Raw genomic sequence first — 23944 nt, 5'->3', positions numbered from 1 at the left:
TGCCTGCTGCGGTGTGAGTTATTTTTACTTTACTTTTTTTTCTTCCCCCCCCCCCCCCAGTAGCTGGCCAGTACAGGGACCCATGGTGTTATCAGCATTATGCTCTAAACAACAATAAACTATTTCCAGCCCTGTAATTGCTGCAAAAGATGTTTTCACAATTATTAACCCCCTTCTATATCTGAGGGTTGCACATCTGCTGATTCAACCAATTATAAAAATTGAAAGAAAAAAATAAAACTATACTAAAAGTAAAAACACAGTATAGCAACTATTTATAAGGAATGCCTTCTGTATTCAGTAACACATTCTACTCAAGATGTAAAGGACACAGAAAAAAGCTCATAGTTAATATCGAAACACTACACCATTTATAAAAGGGGCTTCATCATTTGCAAGTATTTTCATCAACAGGGGCTCTTGGAACCAACCTCTGACACCAAGGGACAGTTGTGCATTTATAGGGCTTCTTCTTGGTGTGAGTTCTTTGATAAAATGTGATGGAAGATTTACGGTAAAACCTTCTCCCACAGCCGTTATCTTTATTGGGATTTTCCCATATGTGAATTTGTTCATGTCTACTATGGTGAGTTCCAGTAAACTTTTCCCACATCCCTTACATTCACATGGTTTCTCACCTATGCAAACTCTTTGATGGCTGCTTAGGTGTGACTTGTGGTTAAAATTTTTTCCACTCTTTGCATTCATCTGCAAATTCATATGGTTTCTCACCTGTGTGAGTTTTTTCATGCCTTCTGAGGTCTACCTTTGGCTTAAATGCTTTTCCACAGTCTTTACATTAACATGGTTTCTGATCTGTGTGAGTTGTCTGACGAATGCTGAAGTATGACTTTTCACTAAAAGCTTTTCCACATTCTTTAAATTCATAGGGTTTCTCACCCATGTGAATTCTCTCATGCCTGCTGAGTTGTGACTTTTCCCTAAAAGCTTTTCCACAGTCTTTACATTCATATGGTTTCTCACCTGTGTGAATTCTCTGATGAATGCTGAAGTGTGACTTTTGGTTAAAAGCTTTTCCACATTCTTTACATTCATATGGTTTCTCACCTGTGTGACTCTTCTGATGCCTGCTGAGGTTTGACTTTTGGTTAAAAGTTTTTCCACATTCTCTACATTCATACGGTTTCTCTCCTGTGTGATTTCTCTGATGAATCCTGAGGTTAAACTTTCGGTTAAAAGTTTTTCCACATTCTCTACATTCATATGGTTTCTCACCTGTGTGAATTCTCTCATGCCTGCAGAGTTGTGACTTTTCCCTAAAAGCTTTTCCACAGTCTTTACATTCATATGGTTTCTCACCTGTGTGAATTCTCTGATGAATGCTGAAGTATGACTTTTGGTTAAAAGCTTTTCCACAGTCTTTACATACATATGGTTTCTCACCTCTGTGAATTCTCTGATGAATGCTGAAGCATGACTTGTGGGTAAAAGCTTTTTCACAGTCTTTACATTCATATAGTTTCTTACCTGTGAGACTTCTCTGATGAATGCTGAAGTATGACATTCGGGTAAAAGCTTTTCCACATTCTTTACATTCATATGGTTTCTCACCCGTGTGAATTCTCTGATGCCTGCTGAGGGGTGACTTGCGGGTGAAAGCTTTTCCACAGTCTTTACATTCATATGGTTTCTTACCTGTGTGAATTCCCTGATGAATTCTCAAGTGTGACTTTCGGCTAAAAGCTTTTCCACATTCTTTACATTCATATGGTTTCTCACCTGTGTGTATTCCCTGATGAATTTTCAAGTGTGACTTGTGGGTAAAAGCTTTTCCACAGTCTTTACATTCATACGGTTTCTCACCTGTGTGACTTCTCTGATGAATGTTGAAGTATGACTTTTGGCTAAAAGCTTTTCCACATTCATTACATTTATATGGTTTCTCACCTGTGTGAATTCTCTGATGAATGCTGAAGTATGACTTTTGGCTAAAAGCTTTCCCACATTCTTTACATTCATATGGTTTCTCACCTGTGTGACTTCTCTGATGAACGTTCAAGTGTGACTTTCGGCTAAAAGCTTTTCCACATTCATTACATTCATATGGTTTCTCACCTGTGTGAATTCTCTGATGAATGCTGAAGCATGACTTGTGGGTAAAAGCTTTTCCACAGTCTTTACATTCATATGGTTTCTCAACTCTATGCGTTCTCTTGTGCCTGCTGAATTCTCCCTTGTGATTAAAAGTTTTTCCACATTCTTTACATTCATATGGTTTTTCACCTGTGTGAATTCTCTGATGACTGTTGCAGTCTGACTTTTGGAGAAAGGCTTTACCACACTTATTAATGTAAAAAATTTTTTTATATTCTTTACATGGTTTCTCACTTGTGGGAATTCTCTGATATGCAGTGAGGGCGGATTCATGGTAGAAAAGTTTTGTACATTCATTACATCCATCTGTTATTTCACCTGTGTGAATTCTCTCAGGATGGCTGAGGAGTGAATTCTCACAGAAGCTTTTTCCACAATTAATACTTCCATAGTACATTTCTCCTGTTGGGTCTGACTTCTGAAAAAAAATTTTCTCATATTCACCACAACAATAAAGCTTCTCCTGTGTAGGTGTTCTTTGATGTGAGGTAAGGTATAATTTCTTCATACAAGATTTCTCACACTCGGTATATTCATAGTGTTTCTCTCCTGTATGCATTATCTGATGTTTAGTGAGTTCAGATTTCTTGTAGAACATTTTCTGACATATATCACATTGAAAAGTTTTCCTTTCTACCTGATTTATTTTTTCAGTAATGACAGCTGACTTACTACAGCCTTTCCCATATTCACTATAATTACAGGTGGTCTCATCCATATGAATCTTTCTATGTGTAAATATTATTGGCTCTGTGTAGGAAGATTTCCATTTTCCACTGTATTCTAAAAGCTGCTTTCCAGTTTGAATATTGCAATGATAACTAAGATGTTCATGATGTCTGGGCAATTTTCCAGTTATATGATGGTCATAATGTTTCTCCCCAGTAGGCATCTCATCAGGCTCTCTAGGAAGAAGTGCATTCTCACATAAGTAAAACTCCTCATGTCCCTTTCTGGAATAGTTCCCATTATTTATAATCAGATTTAAAAAATGATATGAATTCACATAAAATGATTTTCCTAACACAACTCTCTCTTCAGCTGATGTGTTGCTGTTGGTGATTACAATTTGTTGCAAGCATCTACCACAACTTTCTTGGTTCCTCTCCATGAGGTTATCATCTATCTGGACATCTGAAATGAGAAAAAAATAACTGATAATGAACCACACATCAGCACATCTAATTGATTGCTCAAGTAAAGGTAGAGAAGTGTCTTCCAATCCTAGTAACAAAAGATTTTTTTAAAAAAAATCAATAATGGACTTTGGTTTCACAAATTTATGGAGTTTTTTCTTATTGGCAATGTAATATTCTACTCATATATTTTCTAATATTATATCATGTTTTTTCTTTCCTTCTATGTTCATTTTTAAATTTTAATTTATGAGTAAATATTAACTAAGGATTTTTATTTTCTGCCTACTTCTAGTTTTTAACTAAGCACCTTTCACTTCTAAAGAAATGAAACATCTACTATTGATTTAAAAAATCTTTTGTTACTAGGATTGGAAAGCACCATTTTCTCTGTCTCATTCTTACAACAATGGGTGTCTCCTTGCTGCTATTTTCTCATTATTTCACTATGAATATGGCTAGGTTTTCCTTCATCAGCTACTTTCAGGTACAGAAGTGAGCCAATTTTTTATCACATATGCAGGAACATGGCTGAGGATAAGGATTCTGCAGTTATGCTTATATGCTTTGCTTTACACTCCTTCCTCAGAAAATGGCTATAGGAATGTGGAAGTTTTTCAAAGAATAAAATATCCTTTTCTCCACCCTCTATAATGATAGCTTCCTCCAAGATTTTCACTTAACATGACTTCCTCTGCTTCTCATAAACCATTACAATAAAGGAAATGTCAGTTCTACACCCTATACACCCACTTCTGTTCTAAAATATTTGGTTCTGCATCCAAGGCTGTTCCCACCATCTTGGAAATATGTTCTTTTGACTCCTTCTGAAATCAACTTGTACTCTATTCCCAATTTCTGGTACATGGACAACCACTTGATAATTCATTTCTTGTGAAAGCTTTTGTTTTCTGCAGTGAAGTTTTGGTGGTCTTCTACTCTCATCAAATTACTGTCCTACACATTTCTCATTTTTGTTTTTTTTTTTCCTGAATGATTTCCACAAAGAAAATAGAAAAATGATAACTTTGAACTCCACCCCCAAACAACAATCTTATCCCCTAAACATGAAACCCTTAGTTCACATGGCCAGGGCACACAGAATCTCCTGGTTTTCCCTCAAAGTCGAGGACCAACCCTTTCCAGTCCCCAATGCAGGGTTCTCCTCCCTTTCGTAATTTTTGATGTGGTGGTACAAGGCTCAATTCTCTATCTCTTTTCCTATTTTCTTAGTGAATTGCTATGTGATACACTGCACTACTCTGGGACTCTGTGGAGAGTCCCCACCAGAACAAAGGCCATCACCAGATGCAACCCCTTGAACTTGGAATGCTGAGCCTCCAGAACACACTTGTAAGAAAAAGTTTTTGTCTTCATAAATAACCTAGATGCAGGCATTCTGTCAGAAACAACATAAAACAAGCAGATATAGTATGAAAAAAATGTACATGAGAATTGAAGACACAAGTACAATTGAGAATGTTAAGAAAGCAAATAAGAAAGATAAATGTCAAAGAAGAGAAATGTAGGAATTAGATTTGGGGTACATAAAAAACAGATTCAGCAAAATAAAATATTGTGTAGTACATGGGAAACCCCATGTTGGAGATTATGTAATACAGTACTACAGATGAAATATCAAGTCTGGAAATTAGGGGAAAATTGCTAGAAACAGCTGAACACTGCCAATATCTAATGAACTTACTTTTCTTGGACTGTATGTGCTGACACATCTTGCAGGATCTGGATTGGGCATTCTTTTATTCTCCATGCCTCTGCTCCTTTTTTTATTTTTATTTTTTTTAACGTTTTAATCATTTTATATTTTATATTTTTTATTTTTTATAACTTTTATTATGTCGATACACATTGTGGTTGATAATTCTTGTCCCTTACCAAAACCTCCCTCCCTCCTCCCTCCCCCCAACAATGTCCTTACTGTTTGCTTGTCATATCAACTTCAAGTAATTGTGGTTGTTATATCTCCTCCCCCCCAATTTTTTTTTTTTTTGTATATGAATATATATATCAATTTTTAGCTCCCACCAATAAGTGAGAACATGTGGTATTTCACTTTCTGAGCCTGACTCGTTTCACTTAATATAATTCTCTCAAGGTCCATCCATGTTGTTGCAAATGGCAGTATTTCATTCTTTTTTATAGCTGAGTAGTATCCCATTGTGTAGATATACCACAGTTTCCGTACCCACTCATCTGAAGATGGACATTTGAGCTGGTTCCAACTCTTGGCTATTGTAAAGAGTGCTGCGATGAACATTGGGGAACAGGTATACCTTCGACTTGATGATTTCCTTTCCTTTGGGTATATTCCCAGCAGTGGGATAGCTCGGTCATATGGTAGATCTATCTGCAATTGTTTGAGGAACCTCCATACCGTTTTCCATACAGGCTGCACCATTCTGCAGTCCCACCAAGAGTGTGTGAGAGTTCCTTTTTCTCCGCAACCTCGCCAGCATTTATAATTCAGAGTCTTTTGGATTTTAGCTATCCTCATTGGGGTTAGATGGTATCTCAGTGTGGTTTTGATTTGCATTTCCCAGATGCTGAGTGATGTTCAGCATTTTTTCATATGTCTGTTGGCCATTTGTACATCTTCTTTTGAGAAATGCCTACTTAGCTCTTTTGCCCATTTTTTAATTGGGTTGCAGGTTTTTTTCTTGTAAAGTTGTTTGAGTTCCTTGTATATTCTGGCTATTAATCCTTTGTCAGATGTATATTTTGCAAATATTTTCTCCCACTCTGCTGATTGTCTTTTAACTCTGTTGTTTCTTTTGCTGTGCAGAAGCTCTTTAGTTTGATATAATCCCATTTGTTTATTTTTCCTTTGGTTGCCCGTGCTTTTTGGGTCATATTCATGAAGTCTGTGAACATTCCTATTTCCTGAAGTGTTTCTCCTATGTTTTCTTTAAGAAGTTTTATTGTTTCAGGGTGTATATTTAAATCCTTAATCCATTTTGAGTTGATTTTGGTATATGGTGAGAGGTATGGGTCTAGTTTCAATCTCCTGCATATGGATATCCAGTTATCCCAGCACCATTTGCTGAAGAGGCAGTCCCTTCTGCGGTGAATAGGCTTGGTGCCTTTGTCAAAGATCAGATGGGAGTAAGTGTGTGGGTTGATTTCTGGATTCTCTATTCTATTCCATTGATCAGTGTGTCTGTTTTTATGCCAGTACCATACTGTTTTGGTTATTATATCTTTGTAGTATAGCTTAAAGTCGGGTAGTGTTATGCCTCCAGCTTTATTTGTTTTGCTCAGCATTGCTTTGGCTATGCATGGTCTTTTATTATTCCATATAAATGTCTGGATAGTTCTTTCCATTTCTGAGAAAAATGTCTTTGGAATTTTGATGGGGATTGCATTGAATTTGTATATCACTTTGGGTAGTATGGACATTTTCACTATGTTGATTCTTCCAATCCAAGAGCATGGGATATCTTTCCATCTTCTTGTATCCTCTCTAATTTCTCTCAGCAGTGGTTTGTAGTTCTCCTTATAGAGATTTTTCACCTCCTTGGTTAACTCAATTCCTAAGTATTTTATTTTTTTTGGTGGCTATTGTAAATGGGCAGGCTTTCTTGATTTCTCGTTCTGCATGTTCACTATTGGAGAAAAGAAATGCTACTGATTTTTGTGTGTTGATTTTGTATCCTGCTACTGTGCTGAAATCATTTATCAATTCCAACAGTTTTTTTGTAGAGGTTTTAGGCTGTTCGATACATAGGATCATGTCATCTGCAAACAGGGACAGTTTGACTTCATCTTTTCCAATCTGGATGCCCTTTATTTCCTTCTGTTCTCTGATTACTCTGGCTAGTACTTCCAACACTATGTTCAATAGGAGTGGTGAGAATGGGCATCCTTGTCTAATTCCTGTTCTTTAAAAAAAAGCTTTCAGCTTTTCCCTATTCAGGATGATATTGGTAGTGGGCTGGTCAGATACGGCTTTAATTATGTTGAGATACTTTCCCTCTATACCTAACTTATAGAGGGTCTTTGTCGTGAATGAGTGTTGAATTTTATCAAATGCTTTTTCAGCATCTATAGAGATGATCATATGGTCCTTGTGTTTGAATTTATTAATATGGTGTATCACATTTATTGATTTGCATATGTTGAACAAAGCTTGCATCCCTGGGATGAATCCCACTTGATCGTGGTGAGTAATTTTACGTATTTGTTGCTGTATTCTGTTTGCTAGTAATTTATTGAGGATTTTTGCATCTATATTCATCAAGGATATCAGCCTGTAATTTTCTTTTTTGGTTATATCTTTACCTGGTTTTGGTATCAGGATGATGTTTGCTTCATAGAATGAGTTTGGGAGATTTGCGTCTGTTTCAAACTTTTGGAATAGTTTGTAAAGAATCAGTGTCAATTCCTGTTTGAATGTTTGGTAAAATTCTGCTGTGAATCCATCTGGTCCTGGGCTTTTCTTTGTTGGGAGCCTTCTGATAACAGCTTCAATCTCCTTTATTGTTATTGGTCTGTTCAAATTTTCTACGTCTTCATGGTTCACTTCTGGGTGCTTGTGTGTGTCCAGAAATTTGTCCATTTCCTCTAGATTTTCAAATTTGTTGGCATATAGTTGTTTAAAGCAGTCTCGAATTATTCCTTGTATTTCAGATGAATCAGTTGTAATATCACCTTTTTCATTTCTAATTTTTGTTATTTGAGTCTTCTCTCTTCTTTTCTTTGTTTGCCATGCTTATGGTTTGTCAATTGTATTTATCTTTTCAAAAAACCAACTTTTTGATTCATTGATCTTTTGTATTGTTTTTTGGGTTTCAATTTCATTCAGTTCTGCTCTGACCTCAATGATTTCTTTCCGTCTGCTAACTTTAGGTTTGGATTGTTCTTGTTCTTCTAGTTCTTTAAGGTGTAGTGTTAGGTTGTACACTTGCCATCTTTCCATTCTTCTGAGGTGAGCATTTAATGCAATAAATTTCCCCCTTAATACTGCTTTTGGAGTATCCCACAGGTTTTGGTATGATGTATCATTATTTTCATTAGTTTCAATAAATTTTTTGATTTCCTGCTTGATTTCTTCTTGGACCCATATGTCACTAAGTAGAATGCTGTTTAATTTCCATGTATTTGTATAGTTTCCACAGTTTCATTTGTTATTATTTTCTAGTTTTAATCCACTGTGGTGTGAGAAAATACATGGGATAATTCCAATTTTTTTGAATTTATTGAGACTTGATTTGTGACCTAATATGTGATCTATCCTGGAGAATGATCCATGTGCTGATGAGAAGAATGAATATTCTGAGGTTGTTGGATGGAATGTTCTGTAGATATCTGCCAATTCCAATTGGTCTAAAGTGTTGTTTAGATCTTGTGTTTCTCTACTGATTCTTTGCCTAGATAATCTGCTAATATTGACAGTGGGGTGTTCAGGTCCCCTGCTATTATGGCATAAGTGCCTATTTCCTTCTTTAGGTCTAATAGAGTTTGTTTTATAAATATGGCTGCTCCAACATTGGGTGCATACATATTTATGATTGTTATGTCTTCTTGATGGAAAAATCCGTTTATCTTTATGTAGTGTTCCACATTGTCTCTTTTTATGGTTTTTAGTTTGAAGTCTGTTTTGTCAGATATAAGAATAGCTTCTCCAGCTCGTTTTTCCTTTCTGTTTTCATGGTAAATCTTTTTCCATCCTTTCACTCTTAGTCTATGTGAATCTTTATGGGTGAGGTGGGTCTCTTGTAGGCAGCATATAGTTGGGTCCTCCTTTTTAATCCAGTCAGCCAGTCTGTGTCTTTCGATTGGGGGATTTAAGCCATTTACATTAAGAGTTGTTAGTGAAAGGTGTTGATTTATTCCTAGCATTTTATCGGTTGTTTGGTTGTCTTAGGGGTCTTTTGTTCCTTGCTTTCTGATTTACTGTTTAGTTTCTGTGTTTGTTGGTTCCTTAGGCTGTAGATAGCATTTCTGTTTGTTTGTTTTCTCTTCATGAATGCCATTTTTATTATATGAGTGCGTTTTGATTTTTCTTGGGTTTATATGGCATTGGTAGTTATTTTCCAGGAACCAAACCCAGTACTCTCTTGAGGACTTCTTGTAAGGGAGGTTGTGTTTTACTGAACTCCCACAGTTTTTGTTTGTCTGAGACATATACTATTTGCCCTTCATTTCAGAAGGATAGTCTTGCAGGGTAGAGTATTCTTGGCTGGCAATCTTTGTCTTTTATTGTTTTGAATATATCATCCCATCCTTTCTAGCTTTTAGGGTTTGTGATGAAAAGTCTGATTGTAGCCTCATTGGGGCTCCCTTATAGGTGATTTGACAGTTCTCCCTTGCAGCTTTTAGGATTCTCTCTTTGTGTCTGAGTCTTGCCAATTTGACTATAACATGTCTTGGAGAGGGCCTTTTTGGGTTGAATACATTTGGAGATCGTTGAGTTCCCTGGATCTAAAGATATGTGATTTTTCCTATACCTGGGAATTTTTTTCCCACTATTTTGTTGAATATGTTTTCAATGCAATCTCCTTTTTCCTTCCCTTCTGGGATACCCATGACTCGGATATTTGAGCGCTTAAGGTTGTCTGATATCTCTCTCAGATTTTCTTCAATGTCTTTGATTCTTTTTTCTTTTTCTTTTTGTCTACTTGTGTTATTTCAAACAGCCCGTCTTCAAGTTCAGAGGTTCTCTCTTCAACTTCGACAAGCCTGCTGGTTAAACACTCCATTGTGTTTTCTATTTCACTGAATAACTTCTTCAGTTCGGCAAGTTCTGCTACATTTTTTTTCAGGACATTGATTTCCTTGTACATTTCCTCTTTCAGGTCCTGTATACTTTTCCTTGTTTCATCATGATGTCTAGCTGAGTTTTCTTGTATCTCAATCAGTTTCCTTAGAATTATCACTCAAAATTCCTTGTCAGTCATTTCAAGGGCTTCTTGTTCAATAGGATCTAGAGTTTGAGATTTATTAACTTTTGGTGGTGTACTTTCTTGATGTTTTTGTATTTCTGGTATCTTTTTTTTTATGTTTATTCATTGTGGCAGGGGGTTTCACAGTCCACCAGTTTGAGACTATTGACTAACTAAGATGTTGCTGTGGTTGCCAATTTGGTATGGCTACCTCCATGACTGCTCAGTTGGCCTCTAGTGCCTTGTTTGTATGGTTGCCTCGGGTCTTGGGCCTCTCCAGGGCGCCACCTCTCTGGTCAGCTTGGACTCTGCTGGGTTGCTGGATCACGTGGCAGTACCACAGGGTGTGTGGTCTCTATTGAGCTTCCACTTCCTGTGTAGGACTTCTCCCTGTTCCGTGCGCTCTGGCCCAAGCTGTTGGATCATGCAGTGGTGACCCCACTGGGTGTGTGGTTTCTTTCAAGTCTCCGCCTCCCTAGCCCGACGTCTCCCTGCTCTGTGTGCACTGGGCTGGGCTGGGACGTGTCTTCTGCAGCCCTCATCTATCAGCTGGGCCTTCAAGACCCTGCTCGACACGACCTCGCCTAGGAAGTCTACCAGGTTTCTGGTAGGCACAGACGACCGGTCACTCTGTGTGCCTTTGTAGCACTGTGTAGATCTTTCTCGGGACTTATCATCTTCCTCCTGGTATCATGGTTATTTGTGTACTTGTTTTATCTCCCACACCAGAGTGTGAGCTCCTCAGGGGAGGAACCTGCAGCACACGGTTCACTTTTGAATTCCCCTGGTGTGGACCGAGTCCAGTGCCTGCCCGCAGTCAGCTCTCCAGCAGGTTCAAGTGATCTTGGGAACTCTCTGACCATACTATTCCTAACCAGAAATCGGTTAGGCATTTTTCTGAACTGGTGGCCACAGAGATGGTATCTGCTTCCCGGTAGCAGGAAGTTTTCCGGGGGCTGGATCTCAGGGTGTGGTGGAGTGACAGTCAGCCCATCCCGTACTTCCTTGCCCTCCCAACACTGGCTGGGTACGCCCCACACCACCAGCCCCACCAGAGAACCATGGAGGGAGTGGGAGGGGAGGCCAGCCCACAGGCCCCGGGATGCCCTGTGCCGGGGCAAGCAAGTGGGAAGGCTCAGTGAGGAGCTGAGCCGGGCAAGGAGGACAGGCTTGGCAGAGCCAGGCCAGAGCCGCCACCACCTGAGAAAATGGAGGTAGCCCCAGTGCTGGTGAGTGGCCCACTGGGGTCGGCGAAGCTGGGTGGGCATCCACCCCCCGAGAAGTGCTGTGCAGGGGGTCACTCAAAGGGCTGTGCAGGGTCAGGCAGCTCCCTCTCTGCCTCTGCGTCATCACCGTCCCTGTTCTTGGCCGCCGCTGCCTCGGGCTGCTCACTTGGTCCCGTGGCACGGCTCGGGTGCTCCCAGAATATTCTTTTATGCCAGCCTGAAATCTTGAATCCTGAATAGGGCAGCTGGTCGCCTTCAGCACGGCCCCAGCCTCCAGGATCCTGGCAGCATCAACAGCAGCCCCAGTGCCATGTTCCCTGTTTAGAGACTCACTTTTGCAGCTAAGAAACAGTTCTTTTCCTGCTCCATACTTCAAAGCTTTTGCCTGTAAATGAGGCAGCCTCTCCTGCCAAGGGCAAAGTGGCGGTCAGCCCCCATGACTGGCCACCAGCAGTGGTCCTCTCTGCTCCTTCTAACTTGACAATCACCTCAGCTTTGTTAATGCAGTGCTCTGTTAATGGGAAGTAATGTAGGACTTTGTACAACTGCTAAGTGTGATCCTTTGAAGAATGGCATGAGCTCAGCTTCAGACACTGTGCAAAAAAGGGGCCAATTTGAACCTTGTGTGAAAGAGTACATTTTCAAGAAAGGTAATCTTACCAAAATAGGGTGAAACCCTATAAATGTTTCCTGTATTTATGAACAAAAAAGAAACTGTTTCTCCTGAAAGTTACTGGAGAGTTTTACTCACTCAGTGACACCAGGTTGCTATAAGTCTCCAGCATCACATCCCAATATAAATTCCTCTGAGCATCATTCAGGCCCTGCCACTCCTCCCAGGTGAAGTCCACAGCCACATCCTCAAATGATACCAGCTCCTGAAATGACACATTGTTTTCAAGTTAAGTCAACATTCCTGGGTCACAAAACAGAAATCTGGGAATTCATACTTGTGTGTATTCATGAGTCATATGTGTCTCATATAAGATGCCACTTTTTTGTACTCCACAGAATGGGAGGAAGAAAAATCAAAGGACAAATATTGTGGTACTGTAATGTTATCAAAAAGTAATATTACAAAACTTAGTTTATACCCTAAGAAATATCCTTGTTGCTAGTGATAACAGTGTGAATAACATTTTTCTTTTCCAAGGAGAGTATAAACAAGCATGAAGACATAAGTATAAACACATACCTGAAATACTGTGTTAGATGAACAAATTTAAACAATAGTTCAATGTAGATGGGCATGAGAAAGAAATAGGAAATATAGTTTTATTTTGTATTCACTTTGCACTTCACTGAAATGCCAAAGGTGTTAAACTCTTCCATGTGAATTGCATGGTCTCATGAGTATGAGGCAACAGCAAAATTCTAGTCACAAGAACACAAGGAACACACCCCATATTAATGGAACCACACACAGCACCATGTCTGAGTGAATGATCTTGGGCAGCATAAGAGGAAAACTATACTGAAGCAACTGACTATAGAATGGTTCTGCACTTAAACATTGAACCGATCTCATACAATAAAACATTCTATGTAGTTATCATTGCTTTTTAAACTACTTATGAATTAAAAGTACATAAAAAGGCATCCCAAAATTTCCTTCCTATGTGCCAAAGGATTACTTGTGTCCATACCAGGGTGTACCCTGCCACTTCCAAAACCACAGCGAGCAAATAATGTGGCCCTGTAAGTACATAAATTTATTTGCATTTTAATAGTCAACCACTACAAGGAGAATGGAAAAGGCTTTTAGGGAGAGTCAGAGGGAAAAATAAAATGGTGACAGAAGACCAACTACATTAAAATGTAAGGAAATAAGTAGAAAGAAGAGAGACTTAGCAGTATATAAAGAAACAGGGAAGGAAAAAGCAGAAACAGAATGTGGTAGTAATTTGCTGTGCAGAAATTAAAAAAGAAGAGTTTTACTCTCAGGCTATCTACATAAGCACAGCTAGTTAGGTCCTGGAACTGCAAAGCAAAGTTTGAGAAATTGGAGAAAAATATAAAGAGCAAAAGTGAAACAAACTTGAATACATAATACTTGAAATATCTGCGGAAATGTCCAAGTGGCAATTGGGTATATGATTCCAGCATTCAAGAAAGTTAAGCTGACAGTAAAGATTTGAAAAGTATCAAAATTTCCATGTTATCTGAAGACATCAGAGTGAATGAACCTAAGAAGTTGAAAGTAAAAAAAAGAACAAGTACAGAACCTGCAGAAATACTTTATCTTTAAACACAGGATAGAGGGGAAGAAAAAGTGGGATTACATCATAATATAGGAGTTAGTTCTCCCAGAGGACAATTCTTAATGTGCATGTGCCTCACAACCAATCATCAAACTATGTAACACCAAACCTAATAGAACTTCAAGGAGAAATATAAGAATACACAATCAAAACTTGAGATTTCTACTCTATCAAAAATGAACCAATTCAGCAGGCAGAAAACCATAAAAGATATAGTTAAACTTAATAACATGATCTGGATATAACGGATATCTACAGACTACTTTTTCCAACAACAATACAATAGACATTCTTCTCAAATTCACATAAACAAAATCACTAAGACCATATTCAGATTCATATAACACATTTTAGGAAAATTAACATAATAGAAATCATACAATATGTGCTCTCAGACTACAAAAGAATTAAACTAGAAATGACTAACAGAGCAATGACTACAAGATCCCCAAATACAGTGGGATTAAACAACACACTCTAACACGTGGGTTATAAAAAAGAAAAAACAAAAGAAAAACCAAGAAAAATTAAAAATATTTTTAATAAAGTGAAAATGGGGCTGACCAGTTAGCTCCCTTGGTTAGAGCACAGCCTTATAATGCCAAGGTCAAGGGTTTCAATTCCCATACTTGCCAGCCACCAGATTAAAAAAAGAGAAAATGACACCAAAATTTGTAGGATACAGAAAATGTGTCCTCAAAAATTTTTATGGCAGTGAATGTATACTTTAAAGCAAAAACTTTGAAAATTGATAATGTACATTTCCACCTTTGGAAACTAAGAGGGGAAAAAAGAGCTAATTAAATTGAAAGGAAGGAAATAAAAACTAGAATAGAAATAAAATTGAAAAAGAAAATCCAGAGAAAAAGTGAACATCTGAAAAGCTGATTCTTTAAAAAGATCAATTAATGTGAAGGCCTATAGCCATACTAACTAAAAAGATAATGAATAGAAAACAGAAGTTACTATTATCAGAAATGAATGACAGGACATCACTACAGATCCTGTGGACATTAAACAAATAATAAATACTATGAACAACTCTGCACACATTTGACATCCTACATGAAACAGACCAATTTCTTAAAAGACAGTTTGCCAAAACTCACACACACAAAAATACACAATGTGAATAGGCCTGTATCTATTATGAAAACCGAGTAAACAAATAATAACGTTCAAAACAGAAAGCACCTGTCCCAGATGTGTTCAAAGGAGAACTGAAGCCAACATTTAAGGAAGAATATATACCACCTTCCTACAACCTATTGCAGAGAATAGAAGATAAAGTTCTTCCCAGCTCAATGTATGAGGACAGGATTACCTTCTACCAAAACAAAGATATTATGAGAATAGAAAACTACAAACTGTTATCTCTCACAAACATACGTGCAAATAAGCTCAATAAAATATTAACCATCCTAATCCAACAATGTCCAAGGAGAATTATGCACCATGACCAAGTGGTATTTATCCCAGGTAGGCAAGGTTGGTGGTTCAACATATGAACATCAATTAATGTAATTGATAACATGAAAACACTAAAAAGAAAAAATATAAAATCACATTATCACATCAATAGATTCAGAAAAAGCCTTTGAAAAAGTACAGAATCAATTCATCATAAAAATTCTCAGTAAACTAGGAATAGAGGGGAACATCACAACTTGGTAGAGATTATCTACAGGAAACTGCAACTAGCATCATACTTAATGGTGAGAAACTCAAAGCTTTCCCAGATAATCAGGAGCAAAGCAAGAATGTATCCTCTCATCACTCCTTCAACATTGCACTAAAAGTACTGGGTTGTGTAACAACACAAGGAAATAAAAGATTTACAAATTGGGAAAGAAAGAAATAAAATTGTCTTTAGTTGCAGATGATATGATTATCTGTGTAAAATATCCTAGCAACTAAATAGAAAACCTCCTGGAATTAATTACTGATTACAGCAAGATTGCAGGATACAACATTAATATACAAAAGTCAATCACTTTTCTATACCCCAGCAATAACCAAGCAAAATTAAAAACAACAACACAATACTATTTACGTTAGGAACTCGAAAAAGAAAGTTGAAAATCATCTACGTCATAAGAAGTAACATCTAGAGTACATTTTAAAAATGCCTATACCTAAAGGACAAAACAAATAATCTGATTTAAAAATAAGCAAAGGGCTTCAACAGACATTTCTACAAAGATGATATACCAATGTCTAACAAGCTTATGAAAAGATACTTAACATCATTAATCATCAGAGAAATGCAAAACCACAATGAAATATCATAACACACCCAATAGAAAATAACAAGTATTGGCAAAATTGGAAACTTTGTACAGTTTATGTGAGTATATAAAGTGATGCAGCCCCTATTAAAAAAGAAATAGTAGTTACTTCTCAAAAACTTAAAAATAGAATTGCCATAGGATTCATAAATCCAAGTTTTCTGTATATATCCAAAATAATTGATAGCAGATTCTCAAAAAGATATTTCCACATCTGTGTTCATAGCAGCATTACTCAGAGTTAAGAGGTGAAAGCAACCCAAACGTTCTGCCATGAATCAGTGGATAAATAAAATATGCTATATATATACAAAGAAATAATACCCAACCTTAAGAAGAAAGGAAATCTTGACATATGGTATAACATGGAACCTTGAGAACATTATGCAAAGTGAAATAAGACACTCACAAAATGACAAGTATTGTATGGCCCCACTGATAAGAGTCACATTTTTAGAAACACACAGTAGAATGATGGTTGCCATAGGCTGGGAGAAGGGAGAAATGGGAGTTGTCATTTAATGGATATGGAGTTTCAATTTTCCAAGATAAAAAAACTTGTGGATAGCTCCTGCACAACAGTGTCAATATACTTAAAACTTTTAAGGTTAAGAAATGACTCAAATGGTAAATTTTATGCTATATGCTTTTTCCCAAAATTAAAAATTATTTTGAAACCAAATAGATGAACCAAAATAAAATATTTTTTAAAATTAAATAATTGATAAAAAGTTAGAAAATAAAAAGCAGATTAAAATGTAGATGAGGCAAATACAAATAGAAAATAGCAAAATGGCACACTTAAACCTTATCAATAATTAGTTTAAATGGAATTGCATTAAATATTCTACTTAAGGCAAAGACTGTCAGATTTGATAAGAAAGACCCAACAATATGCTGTCCAGATAACTACATTTTAAATGCAAAGAAACACACTTAAAGTGATATAATGAAAACATATCTACCATAGCAACACAAATTATGAAAAGCTTAAATGGAAATATTGATACCAGTAAAAGAATCTTCAAGACAAATTATATTACTAGAAATAAATAGAACACTGAAGAATATGGGAACACACTACCATCTCACATTATATGGAAAATGGAAATGATATCTCAACATCTCAGGGTCTGCCAAAAGAAACATTTGGGCACAATGGGAAAAGTGCTACCTGGCCTTCTCTCTCTGACAATGAGAAGATAAAAGAAGGATGTTCAATTATCAAACAGAATTTAGAAAAAAATATGAAGGAGCCAGGACTTGCTGAGTTTGAAATAAAACTATTTTTCCATCCATTTTCCCAAGAAAAATATTTTCAAACTCTTTTGTGGCAAGGATCAAATCCATTGTTTTCCAAAAAAAAAATAAAAAACCAAAAATATTTCTAGCTTTCTAAGTACCTTAGGATCTGACACATAGATAGTGCCTAGTGAACAATGAAACTTCTAAGGAAATAGCCACCTTGGAGAGAAAGGGTAGCCAGAGAACAAAGGGCCTGACTCAGAATATGTGGTGGTAGCACTGTACCAATGGATTTTAGCACAATGGAAACCCATGTTTTTAATGGCAGTGATTACACTAAATAATTTCCTTTATCAAAAGGCCAGAGTCAGAAAAAAGTAAAACAGGTCATTGGATCCCCCAACATATAATATCCAAAAATAGGTAAAGAAAGTCAGTTAACTGCAAACCCAGGGATTCAAGGAAAAGAGATATTGATGGAGATTGGTGAGAGCCCGAAGGACACAGTGAAGAGGCACAAAGAATCTTTTCCAGGGACCAGGACTGGACTCTAATGAAATAATAACATATGTGCCGGATGAGAATAAGTAACTAGAGACCAGTGCCTGCAGGGTGCGACCCCTTCTCACCGACCCTGCCTGAAGAAAAGTGCACACATGATCATACCTGTCTGTTCACTGTAAGCTGGATGTGTGTTAAAAAGATGACAGGACACTGGAACTTCATTAGCTTGGCTTTTTGTCAACTGCACAATGGTAGAATATTTCTGGGGCTCTTGAGACAGGCAAAATATATTTTGCACGGAGTAGGAATTTATGGTCAGAGAGAGGACTGTGGTCTATTAAACAGTGCTGCAAAGTCTTCCTATTTCTCTTATTGAGAGGTGGAACCTAATTGCCTTCCCCTTGAATCAAGGCAGGTCTTAGTGATGTGTTTGACTGAGAATGTGTTGGAAGAGATGCTTTGGTGTCTGACTGGGTATAACAAGAATCCTTGCAGCTTCTGCCTGGGCCTCTTGGACACTTGTACTGCCAGAAGCCAGACAAACCTGAACACCCTGAGAATGCCACTCTGTGAGGAAGTACAACATGGCCACAAAGAGAGGGCTGGATACCTGCTCAGTGTCCCCAGCCACTAGAGTTATTCCAGCTAAGAGCACAGACATTGTGTAGCAGTGATCCCACACCACCCTGTCCAGTTTACTGACCCAAAACATAGTGACATGTAATAAGGTGTTCTTATTTTAAGCCACAAAGTTTTGTGATACTTTGTTGCATAGCAGATCACTGGAAAGCCAAAAAATTATTAGAGACCTTAGGTAGTACTTTGATTTGAAACATGAAGAGTGTAGGTTCACTCTGAATATTAGATTCAAAGCAAAGAATTAAAACTTTTCACATCTTATTTTACACCTCAAACTATAATTGTGAATGTAAATGTTCAGTTAACTGGTTTGTGAATTTTTGTTCTTAACTAGCTATTAGCTATAGTTCTACTTTTAAAACATACTGATGAAAAATGCACACACCCATTTTTCTCATTCATTTTTAAGTAATTACCTGAAAGAGGAGAAGAATAAAACAAAATCTGTAAAAGTTTAAAAACATGATGGGTCATATTGAACTACAAACAGATAACTGTATATTAATAAAAACTACAAATAGAATCACTGATGTAAGTTTATCAAAGCAAAAGGTAGACATTACAAAAATTTGTAATTTGCTTTTATTATTTCATGTGTTTTATTGACCACTGTTCAAACATGTCCCAGTAACTTATAAAGACTTTCTCCCCATGGACTACTAAGGATGTCACCACAGGTGCTGGCTAGAAGCATAGATCACCAGGGATCATAGCCCATCAAACATTACATTCAGGTTTTTACAAGAATAATATTTCCAGTGGAACAATGTTGCTATCTTTATGAGTACAAACATGTCCCCCTACACTGACAGTGTATATAGAAATAAGAATAAAATGAAAAGGCCAAACAAACAATAGTAGCAGGAAGTAACACAAGATCCGGGGGAGTCCAGGAGAAATCTCATTTTGGTGGCTTGTGTCAGTGGTTGGGTGGTAGTGATAACACATATAACAGAAGAAGGGGAAGTGGTTTTAATTTTAGATTTGTTGACTTTGAGGTGATTTTTTTTCCTGGCAGGTGGCTGGTGCAGAGATCTGATCCCTTGACCTTGATGTTAAAACACCATGATCTAAACAACTGAGCTAACTAGCCAGTCCCTTGAGGTGCCTTTTGAATAGCTACAAACGAGCATTCAACAGAGTTCAACCTATGATCAAAAACTAGGGAAGAAGTACAACCTGGAGAGAAAGAGTACTGCAAAATACAGAGGACTGAATCAGTGAAAAAGATTTTCACATGAGAAGAATAGGGCCCAGGATGAAGCACTTTGATAAGCTATGCTATAAAGAAAAAAGCAGAAGAATTCAGGAGAAAAGAGCAAAAACCATCAGTGAAGTCATGAGAGAAACCAATAAACTAACAGAGAGGAATTTCCAGGAGAATATTATGAACAGTAGTTCAAAATGTAGCAGAAGACTCAAGTTAGAAAGACTAGAGAATAGTCATTTGATTTGACTATAATTTAGTTTGTAATTCTACATTTTGCTTATGAATCTAGTACAGTCTTCCAAAGCCATCTAGAACTAGATTTTTTTTAGAAACTTTATAAAAAGCTTACTAAACAAGTTGCGCCTTAGAACTAGGTAACTATTTCCATTGCAGAAAGTGAGAAATGTTTATTTCCAGGTCAGCAGTGAAAAACTTTCTAATATTGATGGTGTTGCACAATTTGGTGCCACCAAGTCTTCACAACCCAAGAGAATTTGGCAGATTCTCTTCTCAGGTTCCATTCCAATCATGTAAACAAAGTGTCTGCCTTTTTTCCATGATATCACAAGGACCAGAGAAAAATTTTTATTCAACTTAGATGACTCTGAAGTCTTACAAACTGCTCTATCTACATGCCAACTTTATTTTCTGAATGTACATTTCTCTCAAGTTGAGTTTTATTCATTTGTCCTTTTCAATTTTAATTCATGCATGTCATAAAGCTCACATAATACAATAAAAAAAGAGTGAGTAATAAATAACCAAAAAACTCACCGGAGATTTATTCATCTTTTGTTGCTCTTGTAAACCCATAGCGCACTCTGGCAGCATAGCTGGGAGAAAAGAGAATGGAGTGGATTAAGAAGAGAACTGTTGTCACCTGGCTCTAGATTCTCCTTCACAAAACTCCCTACTTATTAGCTGAGAAAGACAAACAAACAAAAAGCCTTCCTGTGGGAGAACAGTTCTTCACACCTCAATAAGGGGCAACAAGGGCCCCATTAAAGATGTGGCTTCAAGTACATTAATAGCTACACATTACACACACAGTTTATTTTTCTGTCAGTGAAAACATACATAGCCTACTGATTTAGCATGAATCAATATTACCTAAACATATAATGTAGTATGTTAAACCAAAGAAAAACACTTTGTGACATCATTAGAATTAGTGTTGTAGAAATACTTTGGTATATTAATTGTTACCCTATTAATATACGTTCACACATGACTCCAAAGTGTTTCCATTACAACACATCTACCATTTGTGTACCTAAATATCTGGATAGTGTGCATATTGTAACCCAGCATATGTTGCCCATGATTCTATAGGTAAAAAAATACACATAATGTATATTTCTTCTGGTACACTGATCTTCCTGTACACAAGCCTGCATATAGTATGCTCTGGCAATAAACTAGTGTTTGTCATGTGACCTGCTTTGGACAGTGGCACATTAGAAAATGTCATGCAAACATAGGTTTGAAAAGTACTGGCCATTGGTGCTTGTCCCTTAAACACAGTCATACTGTGAAGTAGGCTGGGTAGACAGAGGGCCCAGCCAAGTGTCAGCACAAACCACAGGACATGTGAGTGAAGCCAGCTTTAATAAAACAGCCTCAGTTAAGATACCAGGTGACTAAATCCACGTTTGTAATCAAGGGAACACTAGAATGAGAACTGCCCAGCTAAATGCACCCCAAGATGTGGATCCATAGAACTTAAAAAAAAAATGATAGCTAAGTTTTTTAAGCCACTGGCATTTGATATGCTTCTTACATAGCAAATACTGCATGATACATCAAAGTCCCCAAAACTCAAAACATATTTAACATAATTATGTGGGGGAGAAAGTCTTAAGTTACAAGTCAAATACATTCAATATACCTTCACATCCACAGGTAGAAGTTTTGAAACTCACAATGAATGTTAACTACATGTATTTCAGTGACGTTTCTAGCCCTAATAGAGGTTATGGAATTCATAAACAACAATTATTTACACATCAGTAAACTAAGTTGTAAGTTTTGTTTTGTACTGTTTTTTACAACACACACAAATCATTTACTTTTAAAACATACAACATAAAAAGGGTGTTCCTCATAAATGAGTAATGCACTGTACCAGGGTACTTCAAAGGTTTGGGGAAAAAGAGAATGAGAAGAGAATAGAAATCTTTCCAAGAACTTTTTGAAGCACACAAACATTTTCATTACATTTAAGAAATTAGTTTTGAGTAGAAGGGAAGTGCAGTCTAATTTTCGCACAAAAGTAGTGTAAAATTGCCTCTAATATATTCCTGCAAAAGTTCTGATTTTAAAGCATAAGTTACTGACAGTAAGTGGGAAATACATTATTAACTCTTTGAGGTGAAATAATCCAAAGAAAGTACTGGGACTGAAAAAGGATAGAGGTGTTTAAGGCAATGTGTGTTAAAGTTGCTCTAAGTTGACTTCGGCACTACAAAAATAATCTCAAAAATGAACAAACACTTGTTTTGACTTAAATGTGGCAAAATGAAAACTGCCAGAGAAAAAGTCAGGATGTCTAACATCAACAAATAATGTGACCCTGGCAAGTCACATTTCCTCATAACCAATTAAAATTTTCACTTTTCTTACAAGGTAGAAATATGGAGAAAACCATTCCTGAATGACCAGAAAAGAACTATGAAGACAGAGAACCATCAGCATATCTCCTGATGCCAAATTTGGTGATAGGCTGGGTTTGAGAGCTCAGACACTGGGAACAATGAGGGAAGATTGAAGGAATGAGTGTGTGTTCAGGGAGCACTATAGACAGATTCTCTCAGCTGTGAGAGGTTATTCCTGCACCCCACAGAACACCTTCAAACCCTCTTCAATAAGTAACACCTCCTGGGTCCTTGCTTCTCTTTCTCAGTCTGATTCACTTCTCCCTTCTGAAAGTTGGCACAAACCTTCTGATACCATCCAGCCTCAGATACCCATTGAATGAGGCATTATCAGCCAACTCTGGTGCGCTCTAAGCACTAGACGCAATCAGTCTTTAGACTGTGCAAAGCTGGGATCCTCACCTTTCTGGGACTCATTTGCCTCTGCCCTGAAGCAGTACTGAGGGGGTTCTGGCCACAATGATGCTCCCCCAGGTGGGATTCCTATTCACAGGACACCATCCTTCAAAGTTTGTCACGTCTCCTTCACTCCAAAGAAAATGGGACCAACATCCAGTGCCCCAATCTCCTTCCTAGAAGTCACTGTCCTGGAATCAGGGTTGTGTATCAACTTCATCAACTTCTGTAAACTCAAACCAGGAGCTCTAGGCAGGCCGCACAGGGCAGGAGGGACCAGAAACGCGACCTGCTGAAGAGACACCGAGACACCCACGACCACAGCAGCCACAGAGAGACAGTCTGCACACACCTCACAACCCCAGATTCACCTCTGTAATCTGGGGCTTAAACTAATGTCCACACGCTCACGTTACAGATGGTGCAGTGAACGTCCCATAGGTCGGTACCAGGTTCTTGATGGCGGAGCTGGAACGTGACCTCCCCACACCTCCCAGGCTCACTGTCTTCACACACTCCCACCCACGTCCCGTCGCCACCTCGGACCTGAGCCCCCATCCTGGAACATCTGGAACCGGCTTCTGCACACCCGGCAGCGCCTGCCCTCCTTTTGGCAGCACCATCCTCTGACGGAACCATCTGGAAAAGTCTGGAAAGCGCAGCCGGGGCGTCCTTTCCCTTTCCCCAGCCCAGGTCTGCGCTCGCGTCGCATGTCAGGCCCCGCCCACCTGAGGCCCGCGGTGCTTCTGCCCCCAAGTGCTGGGACACCGTCCCACTCCCCAGGGCCCCTGAGGCCCCCGGGGCTCCTCTTTCACCCTCCACCCACCTTCAGGGATGCACAATCCAAACCCTGGATCTGAGGAGCAGCGCGGGGGTTTCCGCAGCATCTGGAATTTCCAGACAAAAGATGGCGGAGTGGGAGGAGCCGCACATGCGTACTAGAAACCCGGAAAAGCCCTTCCCGTAGTCCTGCATGGGTGACATCACTGCAGAGGAAAACTACATTTCCCAGATGGCAGAGCGAGCAGAGCCCAACAAGTACAGAAAGAACTTGGAGCAGCTGCTTAGTGCGCCTTTGCTGGTGACATCACTGGATGGCAAGACTACATTTCCCACAAGCCTCTGCGGTCTTCCTTTAGGGACCGAAGGAAATTTTGTTTATTTTCTCAGCAGAGATTCCTGCTACCAGGAGAACAGGCCCTGAAGGATCAAGACTGGTCTCTTTCAACGTTATTATGAGGTAGAATTCTGATTCTTTACTAAATCCTGGTTTGGTAACTTGAGGCATTGTGAGAATAATGGGGAAATTCGAATGCGGGCCAATTACAGCATGATATTAATAAGTAATTTTACATTTCTAGTTGTCAT

General features: G+C 38.1%; 1 protein-coding gene across 2 annotated transcripts; it reads right to left on the bottom strand.

Annotated features, from left to right (window-relative positions):
* Positions 1–332: 332 nt before the first annotated feature.
* On the bottom strand, positions 333–23475 carry LOC134365668 (zinc finger protein 345-like). 2 transcript variants are annotated; one of them, XM_063081850.1, is made up of 4 exons: positions 23403–23475; positions 20301–20359; positions 12131–12257; positions 333–3249 (listed from the first exon to the last, which is right to left on the bottom strand). In XM_063081850.1, the coding sequence occupies exons 1-4, from the start codon at positions 23461–23463 to the stop codon at positions 800–802; spliced, it is 2697 nt and encodes an 898-aa protein (XP_062937920.1). In that variant the 5' UTR covers positions 23464–23475; the 3' UTR covers positions 333–799. The 2 variants fall into 2 exon arrangements, with proteins under 2 accessions (XP_062937920.1, XP_062937921.1); XM_063081851.1 differs by lacking the exon at positions 23403–23475 and adding an exon at positions 22583–22908.
* Between the last annotated feature and the right edge of the window lie 469 nt (positions 23476–23944).

This window comes from Cynocephalus volans, chromosome 17 (assembly GCF_027409185.1).
Source record: "Cynocephalus volans isolate mCynVol1 chromosome 17, mCynVol1.pri, whole genome shotgun sequence".
Lineage (NCBI taxonomy): Eukaryota > Metazoa > Chordata > Mammalia > Dermoptera > Cynocephalidae > Cynocephalus > Cynocephalus volans.
The sequence above is the reverse complement of the archived record's forward strand: the minus strand, read 5'-3'. Positions and strand labels throughout refer to the sequence as shown.